This window comes from Choloepus didactylus, chromosome 5 (assembly GCF_015220235.1).
Source record: "Choloepus didactylus isolate mChoDid1 chromosome 5, mChoDid1.pri, whole genome shotgun sequence".
NCBI lineage: Eukaryota > Metazoa > Chordata > Mammalia > Pilosa > Megalonychidae > Choloepus > Choloepus didactylus.
Window position 1 is genome coordinate 147,806,428 of NC_051311.1, and position 26,880 is coordinate 147,833,307.

The 26,880-nt window shown below is 38.3% G+C and overlaps 1 protein-coding gene across 1 annotated transcript in view; it reads left to right on the forward strand.

Annotated features, from left to right (window-relative positions):
• Nucleotides 1–3,902: 3,902 nt before the first annotated feature.
• The window catches only part of NME8 (NME/NM23 family member 8), a 68,799-nt gene continuing 45,821 nt past the window's right edge, over nt 3,903–26,880 (forward strand). Inside the window, exons 1-10 of the mRNA XM_037837554.1 lie at nt 3,903–4,040; nt 4,794–4,830; nt 4,909–4,966; nt 5,161–5,267; nt 9,119–9,190; nt 13,769–13,885; nt 16,776–16,842; nt 17,731–17,804; nt 20,509–20,601; nt 21,712–21,899. Coding sequence (XP_037693482.1) covers nt 4,798–4,830; nt 4,909–4,966; nt 5,161–5,267; nt 9,119–9,190; nt 13,769–13,885; nt 16,776–16,842; nt 17,731–17,804; nt 20,509–20,601; nt 21,712–21,899 — 809 coding nt within the window. The 5' untranslated portion in view covers nt 3,903–4,040; nt 4,794–4,797. The remainder of the gene's footprint in view (nt 4,041–4,793; nt 4,831–4,908; nt 4,967–5,160; nt 5,268–9,118; nt 9,191–13,768; nt 13,886–16,775; nt 16,843–17,730; nt 17,805–20,508; nt 20,602–21,711; nt 21,900–26,880) is intronic.

Here is a 26,880-nt window from a genome sequence, read left to right on the forward strand (position 1 = left end):
ATAAGCTATTTAACGTTCTTGGGATGCCCAGGAATGAGTATGGTCTGTTAATTTCTGATGGATATAGTAGGAACAAGTTCACAGAAATGTTGCTATATTAGGTAACTTTCTTGGGGTAAAGTAGGAACATGTTGGAAGTTAAGCAGTTATCTTAGGTTAGTTGTCTTTTTCTTACTCCCTTGCTATGGTCTCTTTGAAATGTTCTTTTATTGTATGTTTGTTTTCTTTTTAACTTTTTTTTTCAAACAGTTGATTTAAAAAAGGGAAAGTTAAAAAAAAAAAAAAAGAAAAACAAGGAAAAAAAAAAAGATGTAGTGCCCCCTTGAGGAGCCTGTGGAGAATGCAGGGGTATTGGCCTACCCCACCTCGATGGTTGCTAACATGACCACAGACATAGGGGACTGGTGGTTTGATGTGTTGAGCCCACTACCACAGGTTTTACCCTTGGGAAGACGGTTGCTGCAAAGGAGAGGCTAGGCCTCCCTATGGTTGTGCCTAAGAGCCTCCTCCCAAATGCCTCTTTGTTGCTCAGAGGTGGCCCTCTCTCTCTGGCTAAGCCAACTTGAAAGGTGAAATCACTGCCCTCCCCACTACGTGGGATCAGACACCCAGAGGAGTGAATCTCCCTGGCAACGTGGAATACGACTCCCGGGGAGTAATGTAGACCTGGCATCGTGGGACGGAGAACATCTTCTTGACCAAAAGGGGGATGTGAAAGGAATTGAAATAAGCTTCAGTAGCAGAGAGATTCCAAAAGCAGCCGAGAGGTCACTCTGGTGGGCACTCTTATGCACACTTTAGACAACCCTTTTTAGGTTCTAAAGAATTGGGGTAGCTGGTGGTGGATACCTGAAACTATCAAACTACAACCCAGAACCCATGAATCTCGAAGACAGTTGTATAAAAATGTAGCTTATGAGGGGTGACAATGGGATTGGGAAAGCCATAAGGACCACACTCCACTTTGTCTAGTTTATGGATGGATGAGTAGAAAAATAGGGGAAGGAAACAAACAGACAAAGGTACCCAGTGTTCTTTTTTACTTCAATTGCTCTTTTTCACTCTAATTATTATTCTTGTTATTTTTGTGTGTGTGCTAATGAAGGTGTCAGGGATTGATTTAGGTGATGAATGTACAACTATGTAATGGTAATGTGAAGAATCGAAAGTACGATTTGTTTTGTATGACTGTGTGGTATGTGAATATATCTCAATAAAATGAAGATAAAAAAACGGGGACTGTATAACTCAGTGAAACATAGGGTGCTCAACAATTGTAATAAAAGGTACAAATATGTTTTTACATGAAGTAGAACAAATGAATGTCTACATTGCAAGATGTTAAAAATAGGGTGGAATTGGGGAGAAAATACAATCATGCAAACTAGAGACTATAATTAACAGAAACGTATTATGCTTCCTTTAATATAACAAAGGCAATATACCAAAGCTAAATGCATGGGGGGAGGGGAATAAGGAAAGGGTATGGGACTCCTGGCATTGGTGATGTTTTCTGACTCTTTATTCTACTTTAGGTTAATGCTGTCTTTCCTTTTGTTGCCTCTAGCTGTCAAGTTTTGTTTTGTTTTATTTTGTTTTCTCTCTCTCTCTTTTCTTTTTCTTTTGTCTCTCTGCCTTCTTTGACTTTTCCTCCTCCTTTGAGGAAGAAATGGAGATGTCCTTACACAGAGAGTGGCAATGGTGCTGAATACATAAATACATGACTCTACAGGGAACCAACGATTGTTTACTTAGGACAGAAAGTATGGTGTGTGAACAAAACCATCTTAAAAGAAATGGGTTGATGAAAGCTTGAGGGCACTATGTTGGGTGAAATGGGACAGACACATAAAGGCAAATATTGCAGGGTCTCACTGATATGAACTAGTTGTAATATGTAAACTCATAGACATGAAATATAAGTTACCAGTATATAGAATGAGGCTAAAGAATGGGGAGTGGTTGCTTAGTATGAGCAGAATGTTCAACTAAGGTGAACTTAAATGTTTGGAAATGGACAGGGGTGATGGTAGCATGTTGTGAGAACAACTAACAGTGCAGAAGGGTGTGTGAAAGTGGTGGAAAGGGTAAACTCAGAGTCACATATGTCACCAGAAGGAAAGTTGGAGGTTATAAGATGGGAATGTATAAAACAGTGACTCTTGCGGTGGACAATGCCCGTGATTAACTATAGAATATTAGAAATCTCTCTCATGAACTAGAACAAATGTATGACACTATAATTAGAAGTTAATAATAGAGAGGCATATAGGAAAAAAATATGTTCCTATTGCAAACTATATACTACAGTTAGTAGTATTTTAACATTCTTTAATCAATAGTAACAAATGTACTATACCAATAATGGAGGGGGGTGTGGTTAGGGGTATGGGAGGATTTGAGTTTCCTTTTTTTTGTCTTTATTTCTTTTCTGGAGTAATGAAAATGTTCTAAAAATTGAAAAAAAAAGTTGTGTTGATGGATGCACAGCTGTATAATGGTACCATGGGCAACTGATTGTGCCCTTTGGATCTTTGGATAATTGTATGGTATGTGAACAATCTCAATAAAATACACATATATATATAGGATGAGAAAACTTTCTTCTACTAGCTTAGGGGTTGGAGCAAGGAAGCTCTCCATCCCTACAGAACTCTACGAGGATAAAAAGTAACTGTGAGAAATTCAGTTCCCAGGATGGTGCCTTCCATGTATTTGGCTATGTATTTTCAACTGTTATGTGAAATAGAACACCTAAGCTGAGTAATTAAAATAAAACTGGCCTGGTATTCCGGATACCCAAGCGGCCAGGGAGAGTCACAGTACATCACCGTGCAGGTATGCTTACACAGTCCCGGTCATAGGGGCTCACAAGAAAAGCAATCCCTGCTAAAGATTAGCTCACAGCCAAAAGTTACAAATATCACAAGGAAAGGACTCACCACAAGGGAAAGTCTTCAGACCCAGTAAATGTGAGGACTTGTATACCAAAAATAAGGAAAGTAGAGCAAGCCAAAAAAGATATTAAATAAGTGTAAAGTATAGAATCCATATGGCAGAAATAGGACAATATGTTAAGAAAAAAGTTACTTTCAAGAAAGATTCTTGATATAAATTCTACTAATAACATAAACAATGAAATGAGATAAAAACTACATGTGGCAAGGTTATGAAAGACAGAGATAGATGGCCCAGAGGAGCTGTCACAGATGGGAGGAGACAAAGGAGACATGATAACTAAATGCAATGTGTAATCCTTGATTGGATATCAGACAGAAAAAGGACATTTCATAAAAAACAAACAAACAAAAAAACACCTGAAAAGATCTGTGTAAGACAAGCAGAGTGGTTAAGTACCATATCAATGTTAGTTTCCTGGTTTCCATAATTACATCAAGATTACAAAATACAGTAAACCTAAAGGAACCTGACAGAAGGGTGAAACTCTGTGTCCTATTTTGCATTTTTTTGTTAGACTCCATTTATTTCTAAACAGAAATTTTAGAAAAGAGAAAGAAACACAATGGCCCAGGCTGTCAAGTGGAAAGAGGCAGGAAATGAAGTGGGAAAGACAGCCGGGGGCCGGATTTCAGAGAGCCTTCCCCTCCAATTTGAGAACACCTTTTATCCTTTAATGTATGGTCAGCTGTAGGAGGCTTCAAAGCCAAGGAGCACATGATCAAATCCGCACTTTGGAAAGTGCACCCTGGGAGCTGAGCGGAGCTCCCCAGACAAGGTGAGTAGAGGAGGCAACCGAGGGAGGGGAGGGGCCTTCAGGAAGGAGGTAGAAACAGGACCTCAGCCTCTTTTTGGTGCACAGGGGGAACGGGTAGGCGATTTTCAGAGCCTGACGCTCTGTAACCGCCTCCTCCGTGTACCCTGGGGCTGGAGGCGGCGTCCTCGAGCCGCCACCCAGGGCAGGGGCGGGACCCGGCAGGAGACGTTGGCGCCCTTCCTGGGCATCCCTCTTCCTCTTCCTATAACTGGACCAACGTGGGAAGAGGCGCTGCGGGATTCCAGCCGCTGTATGAGCGTCCCAGGTACTGGGACTTCCCAGAGCTCACTGCCATAGCCGCCAGGCCTCAGCAAGAGGGTCGATTTAGATCCGGGGGCGTGTTCCTTCCTGTTCTTTAAACGGCCCCATCCAGCTTAGAGGAGGAGCTGTTTTGTGTTAGGCTTGTTGGAGAATCTGCTGCCCTTGGATGGGAAAGAGTCTTGTTTGTGGGCCTCCCTTTGTTTATAATAATATCTGTCATCCCACACCCAGACAGGCGCACATCCAAACCTTGTTTGAGAGTGGGGAATAGGGAGTTTGGGCTTCCGTAGATTTCGCACTATGGAAAAGTTTATGTTATCCTCCAGAGCACACTAGTGACTTTATTTTTAAAAATAAACATCTTTGAAGTGGGCAGATTTTATGAAGGACCTTAAGTGTTTTTTTAGACAAATAAAATGTATGCAAATTAAAATAGAACATTCCATAACACTTAAGGAAAACAAAACTATTTTCAAAAACCCAATAGCTCCTAACATTCCTAACTTTCTTCAGGATTATTGGGAGAATAAGATAGTACTGCAGCCATACCTTTATTTAACATAGAACCCAGCATGTAATAATCCTTCCTTATTAGCTACTTTATCTCCAGAGAAGGTAAGAGTCCACAATCCAGTGATTTTTGAAGGCAGCTGTCTACCATACATTAAGATGCTGTTTGAATACATGAAGAGAAGAATGTTATTTAAATTTCCTCTTAAATGTTTTCTGTTTTTCTTCCCTTTTTCATGTGATGTAGATAGATGGCAGGCAAAAAGCGGGAAATCCAGTTACAGGTGAGCATGAGGTATAAACGATTCTTTATTCGGTGCATTGGTCCTTGAAGACCACTGGCAGTGCCTTCCTTTTTGCAGACAGTCATCAACAGCCAGAGCCTGTGGGATGAGATGTTGCTGAACAAAGGCCTAACAGGTACTGGGGCTCCCAGCTGGTGGGACCATCCAAGGATAGGCCCAGGGCACCTCATCACATCCAGGGTGGAGTGCAGCTTCGTCCTTGAAGCTTGAAACTTCTACGTCTTTGCCTTTGCCCCTACCCTAGCATTGGGGTGGGCTGCTATTCTAGATTCTTTGACTCTGCTCTTTTATAAAATTATCATATTCTAGTGATTGATGTGTACCAAGCTTGGTGTGGACCTTGCAAAGCAATGCAAACTCTATTCAGAAAACTGAAAAATGAACTGAACGAAGATGAAATTCTACATTTTGTTGTCGTAAGGATTTCCTTTCCTTTAAACTCTTACTTTCTTGTTGCTTTGAGTGTTTCCTTTAAGTACCTTCTAATACTGTAAGTATTGTCTTAATTTAAGCAATCTGCTAATAGTTGAAACTAGACAATGTTTACTCAGCAGTTTTACTCTGTTATTTACTCCTACCTATCTGAGAACACACATGATTTTTATTCCTTTACTGTAATGTTGAGGTTCTTGACCATGATTGTGAATGTTAGAAAAATTTAAAGATGGACTTCTGGCTACTGCCCTGTTCCTTTTTACATGAGTACATGTTGAGAGTGTGTCTCTTGGAATAAGGGCTGCATTGCTGTTTCCTACATATCACTGGGTAGTGCTCTCAGCATTTATCCAGTTTCCAATTCCCAATGGCAGTGGTTCTCCCCTCACTGGGATGTTCCACCCAAACGTGAGAAGGGATTAAAATATTGCAGTTGAACTCATTTGACTTCATTGTATTGATTATTCAGTGTATCCACATCAAATTATCAACTGCTCATAGCTGTGTTGTCCAATACAGTAGCTACTAGACCCAATAGTTATTGAATGCTTGAGCTATGGCTAGTGCAACTGAGGAAGTGAATTTTTAATTTACCTAACTTTAAATTTAAAAACTGATATCCAAATTCGGTTACTGGAAAACTTTTAAAGTTGTTTGGGACAACTTGGGTATGTGGATCTACTTTTTAACTGCGAATTTTATGAAATCTCATTGAAGATCAAGTATTTCTGATTAAAACAGCAGACAAATTGAAATGTACTCTAACTGTAAAATACACTCTAGATTTCAAATACACTATGAAAAAAAGAATGTGAAATATCCCCCTAAAATTTTTTACATTGATTACATGTTGAAGTGATAATATTTTGGATATGTTGGATTAACTAGAATATATTACTTTATGTTCACTGTTTCTTTTTAGCCTTTAAATGTAGCTACTAGAGAATTTAAAAATATATATGTAGCTCACATTATATTTTTATTGGACAAAAACACATTCAAACCAGCTAGACCTAAGACGCAGAAGCATATATAGCTGATTGTGTATCTTTACTCCTTGTCCTTAAACATATAGTCCCTGATACAGACATGAAAGCTCAACCCACTGCACATCCTTCTATGTACAGGCCTTCCATGACCCCTCCCATCCCAGCCCTTGGGATTAGTTTGCTTACTGGCCTTACCTGTGTTCCTTGATCCATACCCTTCTGCAGATGCTTTCTTTATTGGGTTCCTTTTCCTTAGTTCAAGGTTACAAATAAACACTTTAACACCTAGAACTCACCTCATCATTTTTCTGTTATAGGTGGCTATGCATGGTAGTTAAAACTTTATGTCCTAAGCAAAGGAATTGAAGTTGTCTTCTGATAAAAGGGCCTTGTAGTTTTCAAGAAGGCAGGACTCCATAACAACCTACTTCACTCTGAAGAGTCAGAACTGCTGGAAAGGAGCTTGGATGTGCTTCTCAAATTGATCAGTGGAAGGAGGACAAACCAAATTCAGAGAGCAGAGAAGAGGGCCTGAAGGATATAGCCACATGCGATAGACAGTGGGTTGGTATAAGAAGTTAAAAGACAGTATCAGAAGGGTCTAATAGCTGGCAGATGGATCACAGGGAATACAGGATCAGAAAATTCTTGTGACTCCTGGCAGTCAGTGTTGGGGAATTTTGTTTGGAAGTGATAGAACCTTAAGTTCACAGACAAGCGTTCATGGAAAAACTCCAGTATCTAATAGAAAATTTGGGGGCAACGGGAGAGGCCAGTAATAATGTGGACCCTCCTGTTCACCTGTCTGCTTACCTGGAAGGGAACTTGGGGATAAGGAAGTAAGGTAAAAATCCCTAGATCAGCAGGTGGTGTAAGTTCCCTGGAGCCATTGCATCCCTCTTGTTGATCAGAGTCTGGGTGGGAGCAAAAGAATATGTGTGTGGGGTGGAAGTGGTGGAGGCTGAGGAGTAGGTGAGTAAGGAGAACTAGACTATGGAATCTGTTGGATTCTCATTTTGCCACAGCTCAGAGCAACTCCTAGAAGGGAGGGCCAGACATGGTCAAGATGCTTATGGAGGATACAGGTCAAATGGTGCTTTCTCCCTAACCCCAGAGACCTCAGGCCTGTGGAGGCCTGGGACAGAATTCCTCAACTTCTTCCACGAGGAGTCAGCTCTACTAATATATCTGCCCCACTGGGAAGTGCTGGTAAAGTCTTCCCAGTTATGTCCTGTTCAAACTTCTAGCATGTGTTGAATCTAATAGCAAGAAAACTTGTGTGGTGCCCCTGAATGGGTCCTCTTCTGCTCTGTTTGAGCTCATTCAACACTAGTGCCTTCAGTAGATTGGTGCTGTTTTATGATACCACTGGCCTGTAAAGGGTGAAAGAAAAGTCTCCAAACTTCCATGGTGAGCAAGAAAGGGGGAGCTCCATCTGCTGGACCTTTTGATTTCTGCAGTTAACCAGAGAAAGGAACCCTTTCTGCACTTGTAAATCTAAGGACAGAATTAAAACTTATGAAATTGATTATTTGCTAAAGTTACCCTCATCTGACTCATCACTATAAATTTTTTCTTTTTATGCACATTTTTAAAAGACTTGTACTAACATCGGGCATTATGTATAGAGAGAGAAGAGAGATATATATGATAGCATTGTGCTTATATAAAAATTCAAGGATATCATTTATTGTCATGATTAAATATTTTAATTTTGAAATACTTTATTGTAATGTAAACATTGTAGCAAAGATACCTAGAGAATTTTTAAATCTTTGACCCCTGTGCTTTAAGATGATGGATTAGTGCCTTGTAGCCCCTTTCATTTTTTTTTTTTAAAGAAGTAATACTTTTTTCTTGTGAAGATAAAATTAGAAAAAATTGCTGGAACCCAAGATGCTAATAAAAGATTACACTGCAGCTGCTCTTACAGAGCCTTGCTTGACTTCCCTATCACTGTCCTTGGCAGCTCTTGAGGCACCTCCAGAAATCCCAGTTTGAAAACTATGACCTTAGGGTACAAAAACTGGTTCTTTTGAAGACTCAACCAAGTCCTCTCATTCTGACTGCTGGATCACCTGATGCTATGTTACCATGGGGGAAGACGCCATTATTTAATAAATACTTTTATAATCCATTTAGGACAGCTTGAAATTTGTGAGACAATTTTAAGAAGATTACAAACATATAAAAATCAAAGACTTTAAAAAAATTTGACAACCAGTTAATTCAGGAAGCATTAGGAAGCACCTTTTTGTGGATGGTCCTGAGACTGGCACAGTTTGGAGGAGAGAGGTAAAAAGATGACTGTGAGCCATGCCCCATCTGGGCACATGGCTTTCCTTCTCATGAAGGAGATGAGCTGGGCCCCTGCAAAACTGAGCCACAGCACTAAAGGGGACGATCAGTCCCTGGGAGATGCAGGAACGGGCTCTGTGCAGGCAGGGATGATATGCAGCAGGAGGGAGCAAGGCAGGTTTCTTGGGGAAGACCACTTGAGCTGTGTTGGAAAAGGAAGGGCATTGCCCCAGGCTGAGAAGCTGTGGGTGCCCAGGCCTGGCAGGAGGAAAGCAGAGGTGGAGCACAGGGTCTGGAGCTGGTTGAGTTTGACTGGCAGTTGGGTTCCATAAAGGGGAACTGTAAGAGGAAAGGTTGGGGCCAAAAGCTGCAGGGTCCGAATTGTCAGGATAAGCACTTCGACGCTACAACCAACTATAACATATTCAGAAAATGTTGCGGAAAACGTAAAATAAAAGTTGTGTGTACCTTTTTGGTTCAAGTCCATCCAGTTACTTGGATGTCATTTCCTTTATTGTTATTAGAAATATTTACATTTATTTCAGGCAGAGGCTGACAACATTGTGTCTTTGCAGTCATTTAGAGATAAATGCGAACCTGTTTTTCTCTTCAGTCTTGTAAGTATCTTGTCTATTGTCTCAATTGTGTTATCAGATTCCAATTTACAGTATAAGGGCAAGTTGCATTGTAAAATTACCATGGAACTGTTTGCTGATGATAGCATCTGTATATTTTTGGCATTATCTTTTCTTGTCTGTTAATATACTTTATAACATCACCTCCAGGAGCTCATAAGAAATTGAGGAGGTTAGGCTACCACAAACTGAGTTGGCCAATGAAAAGAAAAATAAGATGGTATTTACCTTCCTAAGGAAATAATCAGAGATTTGTACGATAAGTTATTATTTACCAAGCAAAAAATTGGAAAGTTCTTAGTTACCCAGGAAAAGACAATTGGTTATAAATATCCCTGTATAATTATAGAAGGAAATATTCTGCTCCATTAAAAATCATGTCAGAGAAGACTATTTAAAGACACAGGTTAATGTCATGATGAAATATTTAGTGATAAGAGCAGGGAGCAAATAGTTATTTGTAGTATGTTGATACACACACACACACACACACACACACACACACACAAATGCATAGAAAGAGATAGGAAATGTATCTAAGTGTATCCACCAAAACGTTCATAGTACTTTTCAGTGGAAGGTGGAAGGCTGCTGTGTTAGCTTCCCAGGGCTGTTATAACAAAGTTCCACAAACTGGGTTGCTTAAAACAATGGAAACATTCTGTCAGTTCTGGAGGCCAGACGTCAGAAACCAAGGTGCCATCCTCCCTCCTAAGATTTCTAGGGAAGGCTGCTTCCCTGCCTCTTCCAGCCCCTGGTGGTCCAGGTGCCCTTGGCTTGTGGCAGCACAACTCCCATCTCTGCCTCCACCTTTGCTTGGCTGTCTTCTCCCTGCGTGTCTCCACCTTCACAAGGTGTTTTCCTCTCTGGCATGTGTCTGCCATCTGCATCTCTTCTCTTCTTACAAGGACACCAGTTATATTAGATTTGGTCCCACTCTAATTCAATTTGCCCTCATCTTAACTTGGTTACAGCTGCAAAGAGCCTATTTCCAAACAAGGTCACATTCACAGGTACTCAGGGTTAACTCTTCAACATATCTTTTTTTTGCATCATTTATATTTTATTCTTTATACTGTTATGTAATTTCTAAATATCCTGTGATAAACACGTAAGTTTAATAGTCAGAGAAAGGCAACAAATGATGTTTGTTAAAATGAGTCTATATAGTTATGTAATAAATTGTATGACCCAGACTCTAGTTGCTCCATGATTAGAGAATTAGATTAGGATAGCAAGGAAAGGCTTCACAGAGAAGATTGGACTTGAGTTCTGCCTCTACTTTTGGATATTTTGATTTGTCATTTTTGATACTAGGAATAATTATTTTAAAAACATTTATTTGATATCACTTCTTGCTTCTGCTAACCAGTAATCTTGCAATTATTTCAAAGAATTGAAGTTCTGACTCAATTGAGTAAAAAAAAATTGTGTTATAGACCTTACTTTAAATTAGAAGCTTAGATTTGATGATTTAGATCAGGGGTTAGCAAACAACCCTTTAAAAACATATAACTTGTTCTTAGCTCATGAGCTGTGCAAACAGGTCATGGGTCCAATTTGGCCCATAGGTCTTAATTTGCCAACCCCTGGCCTGGAGAGAACCAGAATGAGAACCTACCCAGAGGCAGAAATGAGCTTGGGGGGCTTGTGGAACTGTGAGGCATTAGCAGCAGATAGTAGTTAGGAGCATGGGAGTGAGGTAGAAAGACTGGGAAGGTAGATTAGCATGTAGTGTCTGGAGCTCTGGCAGCCATCACCCCACCAAATTAGTCAGATGTGACCAGGGCACTCATGCCCACCCTTCTTATCTGGACCATCTGGTCCAAGTACGCATATCTCTGCAGACAGTGCCCAAAGTATAAGCCCCAATCTTCCCCCCAGCCAGGTACCACCATTCTTCTGACGCTCAAATTTTTTTTTCCTTGCCCAGTTCTCCAGTTCTGCCCCATCTCCCAAACCCTTTCACTGTGTGACATCTGGAATTGATATAGGCCGTCAGCACGCTTCTCAAGATCTCCAACCATTCCCCTGACCTTTCTCTCCTTCTCCTTGGCTTACCTTAAATCTGATCCTTGCTGAGCGTGTTTTCTCAGCAGCCCAGAGGTGGTGACTATTTCTCCAACTATGTTTCTCAGGGCCAGGAGTGGAATTGGTATTCCCTTTACACCTTCTTACTCCTTCTCTTCCCTGCTTACTAGAGGTCCATCTATTTGATGAGACCTCTTTCTGCCCATCTCACTCCAGTCATTTACTGACCTTATAATCTCTTATCAATGACTGCAGACTTGGCACCTTGCTCAAAACCTTCCTCTCATACTCATCCCCTCACCTTGAGGACTTCAGTATCCACATGGGTGACCCATCCAATATCCTGACCTCCCAATTATTCATTTCCTTACTGGCAGTGAACTTTTTCTTCCAGTGCACTTCATCCAGTTACTCTTGCACAATCATTCCTCAGACTTTATTATCACATATTGCTCCATTTTCAAAATCACTAACTAAAGAATCTCAGTCTATGACCACAAAACTACCAGTCATAAAACCTATTGCTTGCTTATTCAAATAGTCCCACAATAGCCCTTTGTATTAGTCAACATTCTTAACTGACAGATTAATTCTAGCAAGTTCAAGCAGGAAAGGTTTTATCGAGGGACTTCAGAAAGCTCATGGAATTGTTGGAAGGTTCCTTTTATTAGGAAATGGTAATTAGAGTGTCAAGATTCATTTAAACCATTCTTTTTGATCCTTCTCATTGGCCTTTGTATATAATTAAATGTTCTCAATTAAAAGATAGTACTTATTTTTGACACCAGGCCCCCACCAGCCTAACACCCAGTTATTCTCCTTCATTTACAGCTAAATTTCCCAGAAAAGTTTTCATATTTATTTTTACTCCATTTCTTCCCCTCCCATTAACTTCTCAACACATTCAATCTAACTTCTGTTGATTATTCCACAAAATGGCTGTTGCTCAATATAATGAGCAACATTATATTTATTATATAGCCTGATGCTAAATATAATGGTCATTTTTAGGTCTTCATTATTCTGTACCTCTCAGATGTATTGAGTATAGTGACCATGCCCTCCTTTTTGAAACATTTGCTTCTGTTTACGTTTGAAACTTGGTTTTCCTTTTGCTTTTCTGGATGCGACTCCTCTCCATCTGCTTTGTGGGTTCACCACTCTATCCAACCATTAAATCTTGACCTTATTGTGCTATATACACTCCTTAGATAATTACTCCCACACACAGTTTCAGTTGTCACCACTTATATATGAATAACTTAAGGTTATATCTTCAACTAAATCCTATTCTTTGTGCACCAGAGTTTTTTATCCAACTGATGACTTGATATCTCCTCTCGGTTGTTTCACAGTCATCTCAAAATGAATTGGTCTGATACCAGACTTCCTGCATGAAATTTGGGCCTCCAGTGTCTCCTCATTTGGGGAATAACATCAAAATTCATCCTGTTTTGTAAGCCAGAAACAGAAGACACTTCCTAGTCATTTCTCTTTACATCACACCCAGTCTAAACCAACCCTTGAAGCTGTCAATCTCAAATCTTCTCACTCCCATCTATTTCTTTTCATTTTCATCTATACTACCACTGCCGTAGACTGACCCACCATTGTCTCTCATCCCCACCACAAAACTAGCTCCTAACTGAGTATAAACATTCTGTCTTCTGCCTCTAATCTGTTCGCTGCACTGTAGGGAAATTATCTTTATGAAAAATCACTCCTAATTGTGATTACTGCCTCCACTTAAACATTCAAAAGCCTTGCATCTGTATTTAGGATGATGACTGCATCCTTACTTGGCCCACAAGGCTTTGTAGGTTCTAGCTGATGGGCTGCCTCTTATACCAGGCTCCCCCTCACTTGCTCTTCCCTCCTCCTTTCTCCTAGTTATCTCTTGCTGATCCTTCATATTTTAATGCAAGAATCACTTCCTGGTATTTAGAAGTACCTTCTCTGACCTCTTTGACCAGGACATTTTCTTGTAGATGCTTCCAGCACTTTGTGCCTCTCTTGGTGGCTCCTGCTGAGGTTGCTATTTCACTTGTTTGTGTTGTTTGTAATTTGATTTGGTAAGGTACCACATCTGTCATTCCACATCATCATGCCTGGCGTGACACCCAGTAACCAGGTGCTCAAAACTTATGCGTTGAAAGGTAGATGAAAGAGACAAGTGTCAAAAAATATTAGGGGAGAATGTGAGAAGGCCTATTCAGAATTGTGCAAATTTAATCCAAGGATACTTCAGAAGAGATTCCATCCAAGTGCTCTTGTAGGGCGAGACTTGCTGCAAGGTGCCTGGGGTTGGTTGTAGGAGGCCAGATAAATTGGAGGTGAAACTCGAGGAACTGAGTTTACCAAATACAGACATACTTTCACGTCACTAATATCCTATTATAAAATGGCTAATTACAATAACTAAAAGATGATTAGGTTGGGGGTGCAGGGAGGGCAGCTTAGTCCATTAGTGTTACTTCTTCACTTATCCTGAAAATGAAAGTTTCCTTCGTGTATTCTTTTCCCTTATAGAATGGCAAAATTATTTCAAAGGTTACGGGTGCAAATGCACCACTTGTTAATAAAAAAGTTATTAACTTGATTGAAGAGGAGAAAAAAATTGCAGCAGGTGAAATGGTTCGTCCTCAGGTAATACACAGGATTAAGGATTATTTTAATCTAAAACTTGACTTACCTGTTTTTGTTTTCCTAAAGCATTTTTCCTAATTTTATAGCCATCTGGGTGTCCAAATGGTGCCACCTTTCTGGAAAGCTTTTGACAGTATGAATCAAAGGCCTTATAATATGCATAGATCCTTTTCAGCAATTTTACTCCAATAATTTGCTGTAAGATAATGAGAAAAATATAGAAAAAGTGTTATCTATATTATTTATGTATATCACATTATATGTATTATTGCAGTGCTATCTATATTATTAAATGTTTGAAATCAGCCTAAATGCCTAGCAACAGTGAGTCAATTTCATAACATGTATATGTAACTTATGACCTAAATTATGCAAATCCGTATAGTGGAATATTATGTAGTGTGTCCCAGCACTGCATTTATTGACATGGAAAGGGGAATAGATTGATTAATGAGAAAGAATTCTCTATAAAAGAATATATATGGTAAGATCCTGTATGTGTGTGTGACATGTAGTAACCATGTAATGTTAGAATTACCTTTATAGTAAGAAATAAAACATTTAAAAATTATGAAATGAACCATGCAGCATGTAGAAGCATGGCCATAGCAGCCTAAGAAAGAAGCAAGGTAAGAAAGTGACTAAAAATATAGGTAGAGAAACGAGAGATTTATGCTGTTTCTCTGTCACACACACACACACAAGCACACACATAGCAAGGGAATGTATGACTTCAAGACAGACAAAGTAGAGACTAGTAGACTAGTCAACAAATATTGCAAAATAAAAATAATAAGATATAGGCTCAAGCATATACAAGTATTTGCTCTAAGAAAAAGTGTCAGTTCATATCAGGAAGGGATAAAACATTCATTAAACAGGGTTAGGAATATTGGGTTAACTATTTAGAGTAAAAAGTTGTATCATTTCTTCATATCATAAACATAAATAAATTCCAGATGAATTGAAGAGCTGAATATAAAGAAACAAACCATAAAAATATTGGAAAGAATTATTGGCAAACGTATATTGTCATAGGTTGGGGAAGGCCTTCTAAGGATAATATAAAATAAAGGAATTAAAAAGGAAAAAAATTGACAGACTTGATTATTTAAAGCTTTCAAGTGCACCCTATAATTTAAAAAGAAAGCAATAAACTGGGAAACATTATGTCAATGTGCTAATATCCATAATCCATACAAAGCACTTTATGATCATTAAGAAAAAGAGGAATTTTCAATGGTAAAGTGGTAAATCACATGAATGGGAATTTTACATTTATAATATTGATTTTTCTCATCCACAAAATTTACTTCGTGATATTTTAGAGGATTTCAGGGAATCTTCTCACTCTTTCTCTCTATTCCCTTTTTTAAAAAAATTAAAACAATTAGCATTTATTGAGGGCTCACTATTTACTAAACTTCAAACAGATCTCCTCATTTAGTCCTCACAGCGATCATCTGAGGTACTAATAAATGAAAAAGACCAGGCTTAAAAATTTAAGTCATTTGTCCAGAAACAAGAAACCGGTAGGTGGTAAAAACAGAATTTGAAGCTACATAGGATAATTCCCAAGCATATTCTCCTAACTGCCATATTCTGTTGAGCTTTCCTTATGTGTATTCTGTTTGTGGTTTTATTGTTCTCACTGTTTTTGCAGAATAATATCCTGTTTTCATTAGTAACTGTGGGTATATAAGGAACTGATTATTATCTTTCTTTATATTATTCTATTTTGTTAGATACTCTTGTTACTTAGCTATCTTGTCTAATTGCATTGTCTAGAACATCCCTGTCCAATAGTAACATGATGCAAGCCAGAATGCTGTGATTAACATTTCCTAGTATTCATGTTAAAAACAGTAAGAAGAAACAATGAAATTAATTTTAAAAATATATTTGTCAGCATATTCAAAATATTTTATTTAAAGGTGTTCTCAATATAAAAATTATTAATAGGGCATTTTACATTCTTCTTTTTCATACTATGTCTTTGAAATTTGCTGTGTATTAACACTTCATAGCACATTTTAATTTGCACAGCCTCATTTCAAGTGCTCGATTAGCCTCGTGGTTAGTGGTTGCTTTAGTGGGCTACACATGTCTAGCAAACAGAAAGTCAGATCAATTTGAAGTTATAGCTAATAGTGTTCTCTTGTTCCTGATTATAAGAAAGATTTCTTTTTTTTTTTCCTTCTTTCTTCCTTTCTTTTTTTTTTTTTTTTTTTTTGCATCTTCATTCCATTGAGAATCTGAACTCATGCATTCTGTTGCAAAATGTATATATATATAGTTTTGTGACTGTATGAAACCTTTCAGGTAGTTCAGAGTCTTGGAAGTGCATTCAGGGCTTTCCTAGAAGCTAAGAATCTTTATCCTTCCCAGTGTTTTTTACATAACTGGGGTATTGGCTATTGGTTTGAGAAAACTGTTTTGTAAAGGTTGTAGAGGAATCCTTTTCCTAAGAGTTATGGTCAGGAAGGATCTTGAAACTTATCAGATGCCCTTTTGAACATTAACATGATAATCATGTGTTACTGCCTTCTTATTTGTTAATCTCTGCTTCTTTCTTATTTTCGCCCTCATACCCTTCTTAAGTTTTAAGGTTTGTTTCTGGTTCTTATTATCATTATGATTATTATTTACCATTTTCCATGTGGCACATATGCATTATTTCTGATAGTCTCCCCCACCACCAATTTAAAAAAATTCCTTGTTTTATTTCAGTGGAAAGCTGGGAAAAGTAGTGTTACATAAATGCAGGCACATTCCCACCTAACCTTCTGTTCCCTGGGTTATGTATATTTGCTAGAAACAAAATTTCTAAAAGCAGTTTCACCATCATATTAAAACATAACTATGTTTTACTTGCATTTCTCTTCCATAGTATCATGAAATCGTTTTTGTAGACTCAGATGCAGAAGATGCAGGGGAAGTACAAGATGAAAGTGCTGGTAAGTAAATATACTTTAAAATAATGACAAGGGTTTTCTGTACATGGGTGTTCATTTCAGCATTGTCTGTCATGCCAAGGAGCCGTTAACATTAGTGTTGATCAGTAGAGCACTGGTCAGATGAATTGTGGTGCACTCATGCGGTGAAAGCTCTCAGAAAGCATCCTCTTTTGTTCCCCCTGCCTTACCTTTGGACCGTCCTGAAGCTGCTCAGAAGTTACCCAGGAACAAGGGCCCTCAACTCCCGTGACTAATCTGCACAGCAGCACCTTCCAAAAACTTGTTAAAATAATTTCTCCCATGTGATGGGTCACACTTCAACCTGCCTTGCAGTTAACAATTGCATGCTTTTGCTGTAATTGTGTGTTGTAGGTGCATGAATGTAGTGTTTGTCTAGAAGAGGGAGCAGAGACGAATAGCCATGCTCAGTGGGCTATCGTGAACTAAAATCTCCTGATATGATTGTAAATAAATTCATAGATGACAATTCCATCTTACCTGTGAACTTATATGTAATGTTTGCTTGCATAATGGAGAATTGAAATGCCAGTCACCAGTGACATTGAGCTGGATAGATGAGTGTGATTCTTTGTGTATTTCTAATGAATGTGAATTGTGTTAAAATCCAAGTAATAACTCTCCAATGCCTACCTATTCATCTTTTTTGTTTGTTTGTTTAATCGACCCGTAAAAACTCCTGTGAAAATTTCCCCTCTATGCAAAAAAAAAGGAACTGTTTTGATTCTAAGTATAAAATCTTTGGTTGTTGAAATGCCATTGTAAGATACAAAGATATCAGTGGGCAAAAATTCTCAGGTTGTTAGAAACGTACATTTCTAATTGGTAGACTTGGTGCCAAGAAAATAAGATTCTTTTATTTTTTTCCAGAGGATTTATACAGTATTGCTATTATCAAACCAGATGCTGTGATTAGTAAAAAAGCTCTAGAAATTAAAGAAAACGTAAGTAATATTTTCCAACAGTAGTTTAAGTTAATTACAAAATAGCCTCTTAAATTTCACTTTGGAGATTAACTTATCACTTAGTGAAACAGAACATAATGAACTGCTGGTGATAATTACCTCTAAAAACTTTGAATGTTTTCTGTCTCTACAAAGCTTCCATCTACTCATGAATCCTTCTTTAAGTAATCCCGCTCTCACAACATCTGATATAAATTGTAAAAATTACGTTTCTCAGTCTCTGTGTTACAGGATTGGAGGGGGACCTCTTATGTTCAGAGTTATGAAATGCCATGGAAAGAAGCATAAATGATTAAATATTAAGCATAAATTATTTTGTTTATTTATTCATTAAACAGTTTTTTCACATGTCAAGAAATATGGTGCTTACATTAGATTGTAATAACTGATCTTCATGTTTAATTATTAGCAATTCAATCTTGTTATAAGCTTATATTAGCTTGATTTCCTGTATGCTGTCACAAATGAGTAGTACTTTTAGATACCTGATCAACTTAAGGAAACATTTAATGTTTTTGTCTTAAGGCCAAAATAATTTTTTAAAGAGAAAAATTACATTCTAAGCCAGAGTTTGCATTCACAGCAAACTTTTCCTGTAAAGGGCCAGGTAGTAACTATTTTTTGGCTTTCCAGGGCATACAGTAAGTCTTTATCACAACTACTCACCTCTGTGATGGTAGAAGGAAGCAGCTGTTGACAGTATATAAATGAAAGGGCATGTCTGTGTTTCAATAAAACTTTGTTTACAGAAACAGGTGGTGGGATGGATATGATCTGTGGTCTCTAGTTTGCTGACCCCTGAACAATGTTGTGTTGAAACAAGCAAATTATTCTGAAATTTGGAAGAATGTTGCATGTGCAATAGAAGAAGTCATATGGGGAGCTATATCAGCTGGGCTGGATACCTCTTGACGAACTTCACGTCATACATTCCTTCTTTAGCTGTAGCAGTATTAGCATTGCTCAAAGTACAGTTCATGGGACATATCCTGCCTCTTCCAAAAATATGTTGATTTATTAATATTTCTCTGAGACTGGCCCTTTTTTCCAGATGCTGGTATGTAAGTGTGCAGGGCATAGGTACCAAACTGCACCCACTTTCCCATGTTTTGTTTATACTTTATGAAGTATACCTTTATAAAGCATACCCCAGCGGTGCTGCAGGTTTGGTGCAGGTTTGGTTCCAGACAACTGCAATTAAGCGAATATCACAATAAAGCAAGTCACACAAATTTTTTGGTTTCCCAATGTGTTTGCTCTATACTATAGTCTGTTAAGTGTGTAATAGCATTGTCTAAGAAAACAGTGTACATAATGTAATTAAAATGTGAGACAGAGACACAAAGTAAGCATATGCTCTTGCAAAAATGGCACCCGTAGACTTGCTCAACGCAGGGTTGCTGCAAACCTTCAACTTGTAAAGAACACAGTATCTTCTAAGCATAATAAAGTGAAGTACAATAAAACTGGGTATGCTTGTAATATCATATAGCAAGGGTTCTTCCTTAGAGTATGTGTTACTAGCCACTTTGGTGAAGGTTTTCAAAATTGTATAGTTCTTTTAGTTGATGCAACCTTAATGTTTTTGTTTTGGAGTGATGCACAACATTTCAGAGATGGTATGAGTATCTACTAAGGACCTGACCTCGCTGAAAGACAGTAAAAGGCTACATAGCAGGACAAGAAAAAACGAGGGATGTTTTGAATAAAAAGAAAATGAACATGTATTTTTCAACTCTAGTAAAAAAGTTTAAATGTTACTTGAATTTTGTCTCTTGTTGTCAGGCAGTAAGTAATTAACAAAGACCTGATTTGGGTTTTCAGAAATGCTTCAAAATAGAATATCAGTTAGTTCACAAAGATATAACTAACAATATCAATTAGATTCATGAAGCTATAACTAACAATCTGCAATGTTAACAAAGCCAGTGGAAGCAGTGCAGTGCTTGTCTTCATAATAGAAGAATAACACAGCTGGGGCTGGGTACTCTCAAGTCAAATTGAGCCCACATTATTGGAATTGTTTGATGTAATTATTGAGTTGCTTTGAATCCAGTTTCCACTTAAGGTTAGTTTGTTCAGTACCTCATCTGGCTTGTCATATTTACCCATAAAACTTCTCTTGGTTGCGTTTCATTATACTTGAGTGCCATGCAAACTGAACTTTTTGGTTACATTAAATTTTCATTAAAATATGTAAGGCATGGTTAAATCTTAGATTTTATCATTCTTATTAATTGGGATATTTTTGTTGCTGTAGTATATGCTACATTAAGTGTTCTAGCCATAACAAATTAAAGCCTAAAAAATGTTTAACAATTCTGAAAATAGATAGTTACCATGGGCTTGTAAATTTATCCTTTACAAATGATTCAGAAAGCCTCATGTCTTTCCTTGGAATTCAGTTAGTTTCTTCACATTTTGAGGCAATTCATTTAAATAACAGATATTACTGAATCCTGGTAGAAGTCTTGGAAACTCTAATACCTAGGGGAGATAAAAAGGGCCTTCCTTGTTTATATACTTTTGAGCAGCATCGAACTGGATGGATCACACTGAGGTCTTTTCAGTGAAATACATTCCAGCCTGGTTAGTTAGTTAAGCCCAAGAAACAAACATCCTTGACTGCTTTTATATGTCATCCCATGATGCTTCTGGATCTGACCTTACTCTTTCTTTAAAGGTTACGAAGGCAGGATTTGTCATAGAAGCAGAGAAAAAGAAAGTGCTCACTGAAGAGCAAGTTAGGGACTTCTATAGTCAATTGGCAGACCAGGTAAGGAAGTTTAAAAAAGAAAAAAAAAAAGTGTGACCCAAATATGGTGGGTTCCTGGAGCTTTAGATTCTCAATATGGCAAAGAAAATCAGCCTCATGTGTCCCTGTAGGTGTCGATATCAGGGTGGTGCCAGTGACAGTGGCTATGGGGAAATCCCCATAGAAATAGCAGCAGCCAAGCAAAACTAGATGGTCTAATTCTTATCTGTTGTTCTGGTCTGTTGGAATGAAGACCTCTTTATGGCATGTCCTCCAAGACTCCCTGCATCACCACTCTGGAAGGGGATATCCAGTCCTTTCCTATAGATTTTTATCCTTAGTTGAAGGCTCCTTGTCATAATCTACACAGGAATGCTTTGCCCTTTCTGTACCTTTAGGCCTTTATCTCAAGTTATTTTTAACTCACCTTTACCTGGGAGAATATAATACAGACAGTGCTGTGCATTGGAAAGTGCATTGGCTTGGGGGTGAGGAGATGATGCTTCTAGAACTGCACTGACTAATACGATAGCCATTAGATGCAGGTGGCTATTTGAATTTAAATAAATTAAAATTAAATAAACTTTAAAAATTTAGTTTCTCAGACTAACCATGTGCTCAATATCTCCATGTGGCTACGTGTTGGACAGTGCAGAATATTTCTGTAGTCACATTTCTGCTGGGATACCACCTTCTGGAATTAGCTCACCATTCAAATAGTATCTCTTGGGCTCAGTTTCCACATATATAAAAGGCAAGTGTTGGACCAGCTGCATCAGCATCATCTGGGAATGTTTTTGAAAATCCAGTCCCTGGCTTCCAGCTGAAACCTACTGAATCAGAAACTCTGGTTGGCCTCCAGCAATCTGTGTTTTAATAAACTCTCCAGATGATTTAGATGCACACTAAAGTTAGAGCACCACTTTATTAGACCATCTTTAAGGCCAGTCCCTGCTAGCTGTGAAGTTCTACCTTCAGTGGTTTCTTTGCTGATGGGAGACTTATCAGGATAACATTCCCTTGTCCAGTGATCCTGAAGGGGAAGATTCCATTTGGCTTTAGTAATGGTCACCATTTAAATTCATGCATTTCAGGAGCACAGGACAAACAGTTTATAATTTTATTTCGTAGCCTGACTTTGAAGATTTTGTCTCTTTTATGACAAGTGGCCAAAGCTATATTCTAGTTGTCTCTCAAGGAAAAAAAGAGACTCCCAAAGAAGAACCTGAAACAGAGGCTGAACCTGATGAGCTGTCTGAGGACCAACCTGAGGTCAAAGTCAAGGCCACATCTGCAGGGATGAAGGAGAAGCGGAACAGGTAGCTCAAGACCAGAACATTTATCATTTACAATGTGTCATTAAATAATGAAGTGCATTGTTCAAATATCTCAAAATCTAAGGGCAAAGCATTTTTATGATGAACCCACAAGTATTTTTTCTAGTTGATTTAATAATATTGTATATTCAGCAAGATTGGGATTGCCATGAAAGTTACGTCAAGAGGATTAGAGAGGGAAGAATTTTCTCTGCTTGGCTTCTATAGCCTGGCACTCCACTCTGGCATGATGGCTTGGGGTTGAGGGGTAGATTGGGACCATTCATAATCTCCCTAACCTAGTTCACCTCTCAACCTCCATATCCCGCTTCCACCACTCTGATCCCCAAAGACAGCAAACTTAGTCTACTTTATTACTTAAGGCAGTTAGCAGTTCTAAGTCTCTGAGAACAAATGGCCGTGTATTTTTGTTAATGGGTTTTTAAAATTTATTATATTGGAAAATTAACATAATTAATTTGCAGAATGTCAGTTTTATGCATTGCCATTTGTACCTTTTATTTCTCTAAAGACTGAGAAAATTTTTAGTTTAACATAAGAGTTGTCAGAGCTATGCCTGAAAAGAATGTGGTTGACTAGGGGCATATATCGAGAAGCTGAGTCTTGAGGCTTCATGGTTTATGTCTGCTCCTGCTTGACAGCTCATCACTGCTGCATTATATGAGTGGAAATCTCCAAAATATTCCTCGTTTCCTTATTAGTGAATTGTAGTGGCTCTTCATGAGTAATTGCATCTGCTGGCTCCTAGAGATGGAATGCTTTTCTAGGTGGTGGGGAGACCCCTAATATATTGTTAGTTCCACATTTTAAACAGGATAGAGGGCTCTTAAGGGAAATGAGCAAACTGGAAAGGGCTTTGTAAACAGTAGTTACTTTCAGGGTTTTGAGGAAAAATGATAATGGGTTGGCAGGGGGAAGGTTTGGGTGGGGAGTGTTGGGCATTAAAACATACCATTTTCACACCATAATTGCTGAGCCATTTAAAAAACTGTGTTCTGTGAAATGTTCTTTAATACAGCTGGTAAAAGTCAGCATTCCATTGGTGCTATTGTTTAGGTAATAAATCTCCATTGCATCCAACTTTGAGAAGCTACTATCCCCAGTTGTTCAATAGCCACATAACAAAATCAGCAAGTTAGGCTTTTAATTGATATGGCGGTGGTCAGGTGAGATGTGTACATATTGCTTTGGCACAGTCTGCAGTATTTTCCTCCTAACCTTGGAGATCCCATTTGCCTTTGACCCTTGTTTATTCTGTGCAGTGACCACAAGCAGGCAGCATAGAATGGAATGGTGTAGCTGGTTTGTTACAGCTGTTGCTCTGGAGACAGGGCTTCACAGGTGCCTTGCACTTCCACCTGACATCTTTCAAGTAGATCCAGAACCTAAAGATTAAGGACAAAAACCCTCATGGTTAATTTACACATTTATTCACTTTGATTCTTTATTGCCACCCCCTCTCCTCTACCTCAATGTATCCTCCTTCTCTCTGAAGAGGGAGAGAGGTGGGTTGAGGCAGAAGAGAAGCTAAAAACAGAACACTTAGACTGGGAATGATAGGTGGCCCCTTCCAGGAACATGAGCCATGTCCAAAGCGGCATACAGGGCTTTGTCTGGTTGGTTATTCCTGCAGAGACAGTAGTTTGTGAACCCACATGGCATGGGGACACCGTTCTCCATGCCCACCAACAGCCACCTGTTCCAGTGATGGCCGGGAGGATGGAGATCCACAGATTGCCATTCAGCCAGAAAAACAGGACACGGCACTCACGTCTTTTATACAGATTCTCGATTCCTTCATGATGGTTTTATCATTTTAATTTATATTATCTGTTTGCACATCTTTCTCTTTAATCTGCCTATGTGTTAAAAAGTCAAAGGATAATGCCATTTGTCTTTGCTTTGCAGTCATTCTACAGATGAAGAAGTTGTAGTTCTATTAGGTACATTGTCCAGAGCACTACTAGTAGTTACTGGCAGAGTCTTCACTCAGTCATTCATTTCTTCTCTTATGCATTCATTCATTCATTCATTCATTTAATTTATTAAAGTCCTACTAGGTGCCAGGTCATGGAGATGAATTAGATGATCTCTGAGGTTCCTCTCAGCTTAAATCGTTGACTGAGTTAAGATGACAGTTCCTACTTACTATAATATATTGTATTCCTTTATCCAGAGCAAGTGTCTGTTCTATTCTTGGTAAACTCTCTGTTTGTTCCCATACATGTCACAGCTATAGAAAACTAGATTTTTTCTTTTATGAAATTCTCATTTAAATTAAAGATAATAGATACAGTTCTTAAAATTATCTTTAAGGATGTCTCTGGGATCAGGGCCATCAGAATTCTGCACCTTTATCCTTCACTCCTATCTCAGGGCTTTCTTGCCTCTCTGTAAACAAAGGGAGCATCATTTATAGCAGGGTCCTGGAGCTCTGCTAAAGTCCCCAATAAAAGAGAAGGCAAAGATGGTGTGGTGTTTTTTCCAGTGAGTGCTTGGCAAGTGCCTGAAGAACAGAATCTGGAGATGGACCACAGATCATGGGAAGAGCTAACACGGGCTTGTGGTTCTGCAGGGCAGGCATCATGTTGGATATTGCTGGGTCTTCCTGATTCCCGAAAGGGCAAGATGGAGCTGAGTGGAACTACCGGATCTCCTGCCTTTGAACCCCAGCACTCTGCAGGCTTTATTCCAGTTGTTCCTGCAGGTGAAGAACAGCCTGCTGCTGCTACAGCCCAGGCCTGCTGCCTAGAGACCACTTTACATTTCATCCACAGGATTTCCACCGTCTCCCACCTCAATAACTAGACCTAAGTCCAAATGAGCCAACAAAGAGAAGAGGAGAGAAATAATTACCCACCTGAGGAGCCCTAGCAGCCAGACAAAGGCACCTCTACACCAAAATCAAAACACAAGTCCAGTGAGATAGAACAAAAAAATCCCTAAATTAAAATAATAATAAAAATAGTAACAGTGCTTGAGATCCAAGTGAAACACACACATTTAAAAAAAGACTCTCTAATTTGAACTGTAAAAATCATAATTTGAACTATAAATTCAGTGGAGAATTAGAGGGTGTGACAGTCATTTGAGACTCAAATTAATGGTTTGCAAAACCAGATGTGAGAAACAGCACAAAGTACAGAACAAAAATGAGACAGAAAGCTTGAGAGCAGAAAGTAAGCAATCTGGAGACACCTAATGTCCTAAAGAGAGAAATTCTATTTGGAGAAAAAACATCAGATGAACAGCTTGCACTTCAACAAATAACAGAAAAAAACTCCCCTGAAATGGAGAAATGTGTGAGTCTGCAATTGAAAGGATTTACAGTGGCTCAGCCTGAACATATGGGAAAAAAACCCCCACAGATATGGGCATGTCCTCGGTGGAAAAAACCCCAACACACTAAGAATAAATATAAAATCTTGAAAGCCTGTAGGCAGAAAGAACAATAGTGGTATACTTATTATATCTGAAACCTAGAGAAGAAATTTTTTTGCACTCCCCTCCTCTATACAATAAAAGTTTATCGGTACTAATTATGAAATGAGCCAAAAATTATATTGGCCAGAAAAGAATCTTAGACTGTGAAAAATGTTCTTTTATGGAATTTTGTATATATAAACATGTAAAAAAATAAAATAAATGTTATAATGAAAAAAGGAAAAAAGCAATGGATCCACACTTCTTTTGAATTCCATTAATATGTTTTTTTTCCCTTTGGAAAACATAGCCTGTGTTTATACATATATCCACACACACACCACAGAACTGAAGTATGGTTTATGCTTTTGAGCCTTAACTTCTGAAAATGTCAATGATTTTCTCGAAATTGATCTTTTATGTGTATTCACCTTTAGTGGATAATTTTGCCAGATTTATCATTCTATCTTCTCTCATAGTTGATTGAAGGACACGTTTTAATTTTGAAAATTTTTGTTCACATAAAATAACAGTTTTACAAATACAGGAAAGCCTTAAGCATGAGGCTATCTTTGGCAGCAATGCATAAAATTCCCATTTTACAATAAATTCCAAAAATTGCAATCTGCCCACCAACAGCTTTATTACTTTGGGATCAAGTCTTCTATGTAGAGTACAATGCTTATTAAAGGATACAATAAAAATGTGCTAACTTGAAGCTTACCCACGTAGTATTAATTTATTATGAAAATTCGACACTAACCACAGGGATTGTTTAGAATGTAGGCCAATAGAAGATTTTTCGAGGAGAAACACTTTGTCATTAATATTGTTTAGTACTCCTGGCGCATGATGATGATGAAGAACAGCTTGACTTTAGTTGGGTTTATTACTGGTTTTAAATCCTCTACTCCCATAGCACCTGCACTTTCGGCAGCTCTCTTCCATCAACGCCACACTTGGCAACTGAGAAGTTACTTAAAAGGGAAAATCATGGGACTTGTCATCAGACTTCAGAGAGAAAAAGACTTCAACCCCAACATTCCTTACTCAGCCAAGATGCCATTTACTTGGCCAAGCAAAGGAAGATTTTCAAGGATGTGTTTAAGATTGTACCTCTTTTATGGAAAACATTTGAGGAAAGACTAAACCAAACACAAAATGAAAAGAGGCATCTCCATATGAGGAGAAAAGAGGAAAAGCAGTTGTGATCAGTGGACCTTAAGAATATAGGGATACCCACCCTCTCACCCACATACATATATGCACATACTCACAGATTATTATGCAATAAAATGACTAACAAAGGACTCTTGTAATATAATAAAATTTCGATAGGTTCTAAATTATCTTAAAAAAAACCTAAGAGTTGCTGGTTGAGTGTGGCAGAATGGTTCTAGAAAGTTTCAGAGAGGGAAGGGTAAAGATGAGATAAGGAGGGTAACTGAAAATATTTTAAGGCTATTATCTTATTCAAGTATAGAAAAAGGGAGAAATGTTAATGTTAGGAATGAATGTGCCAGAATGCAAGAAATATTTG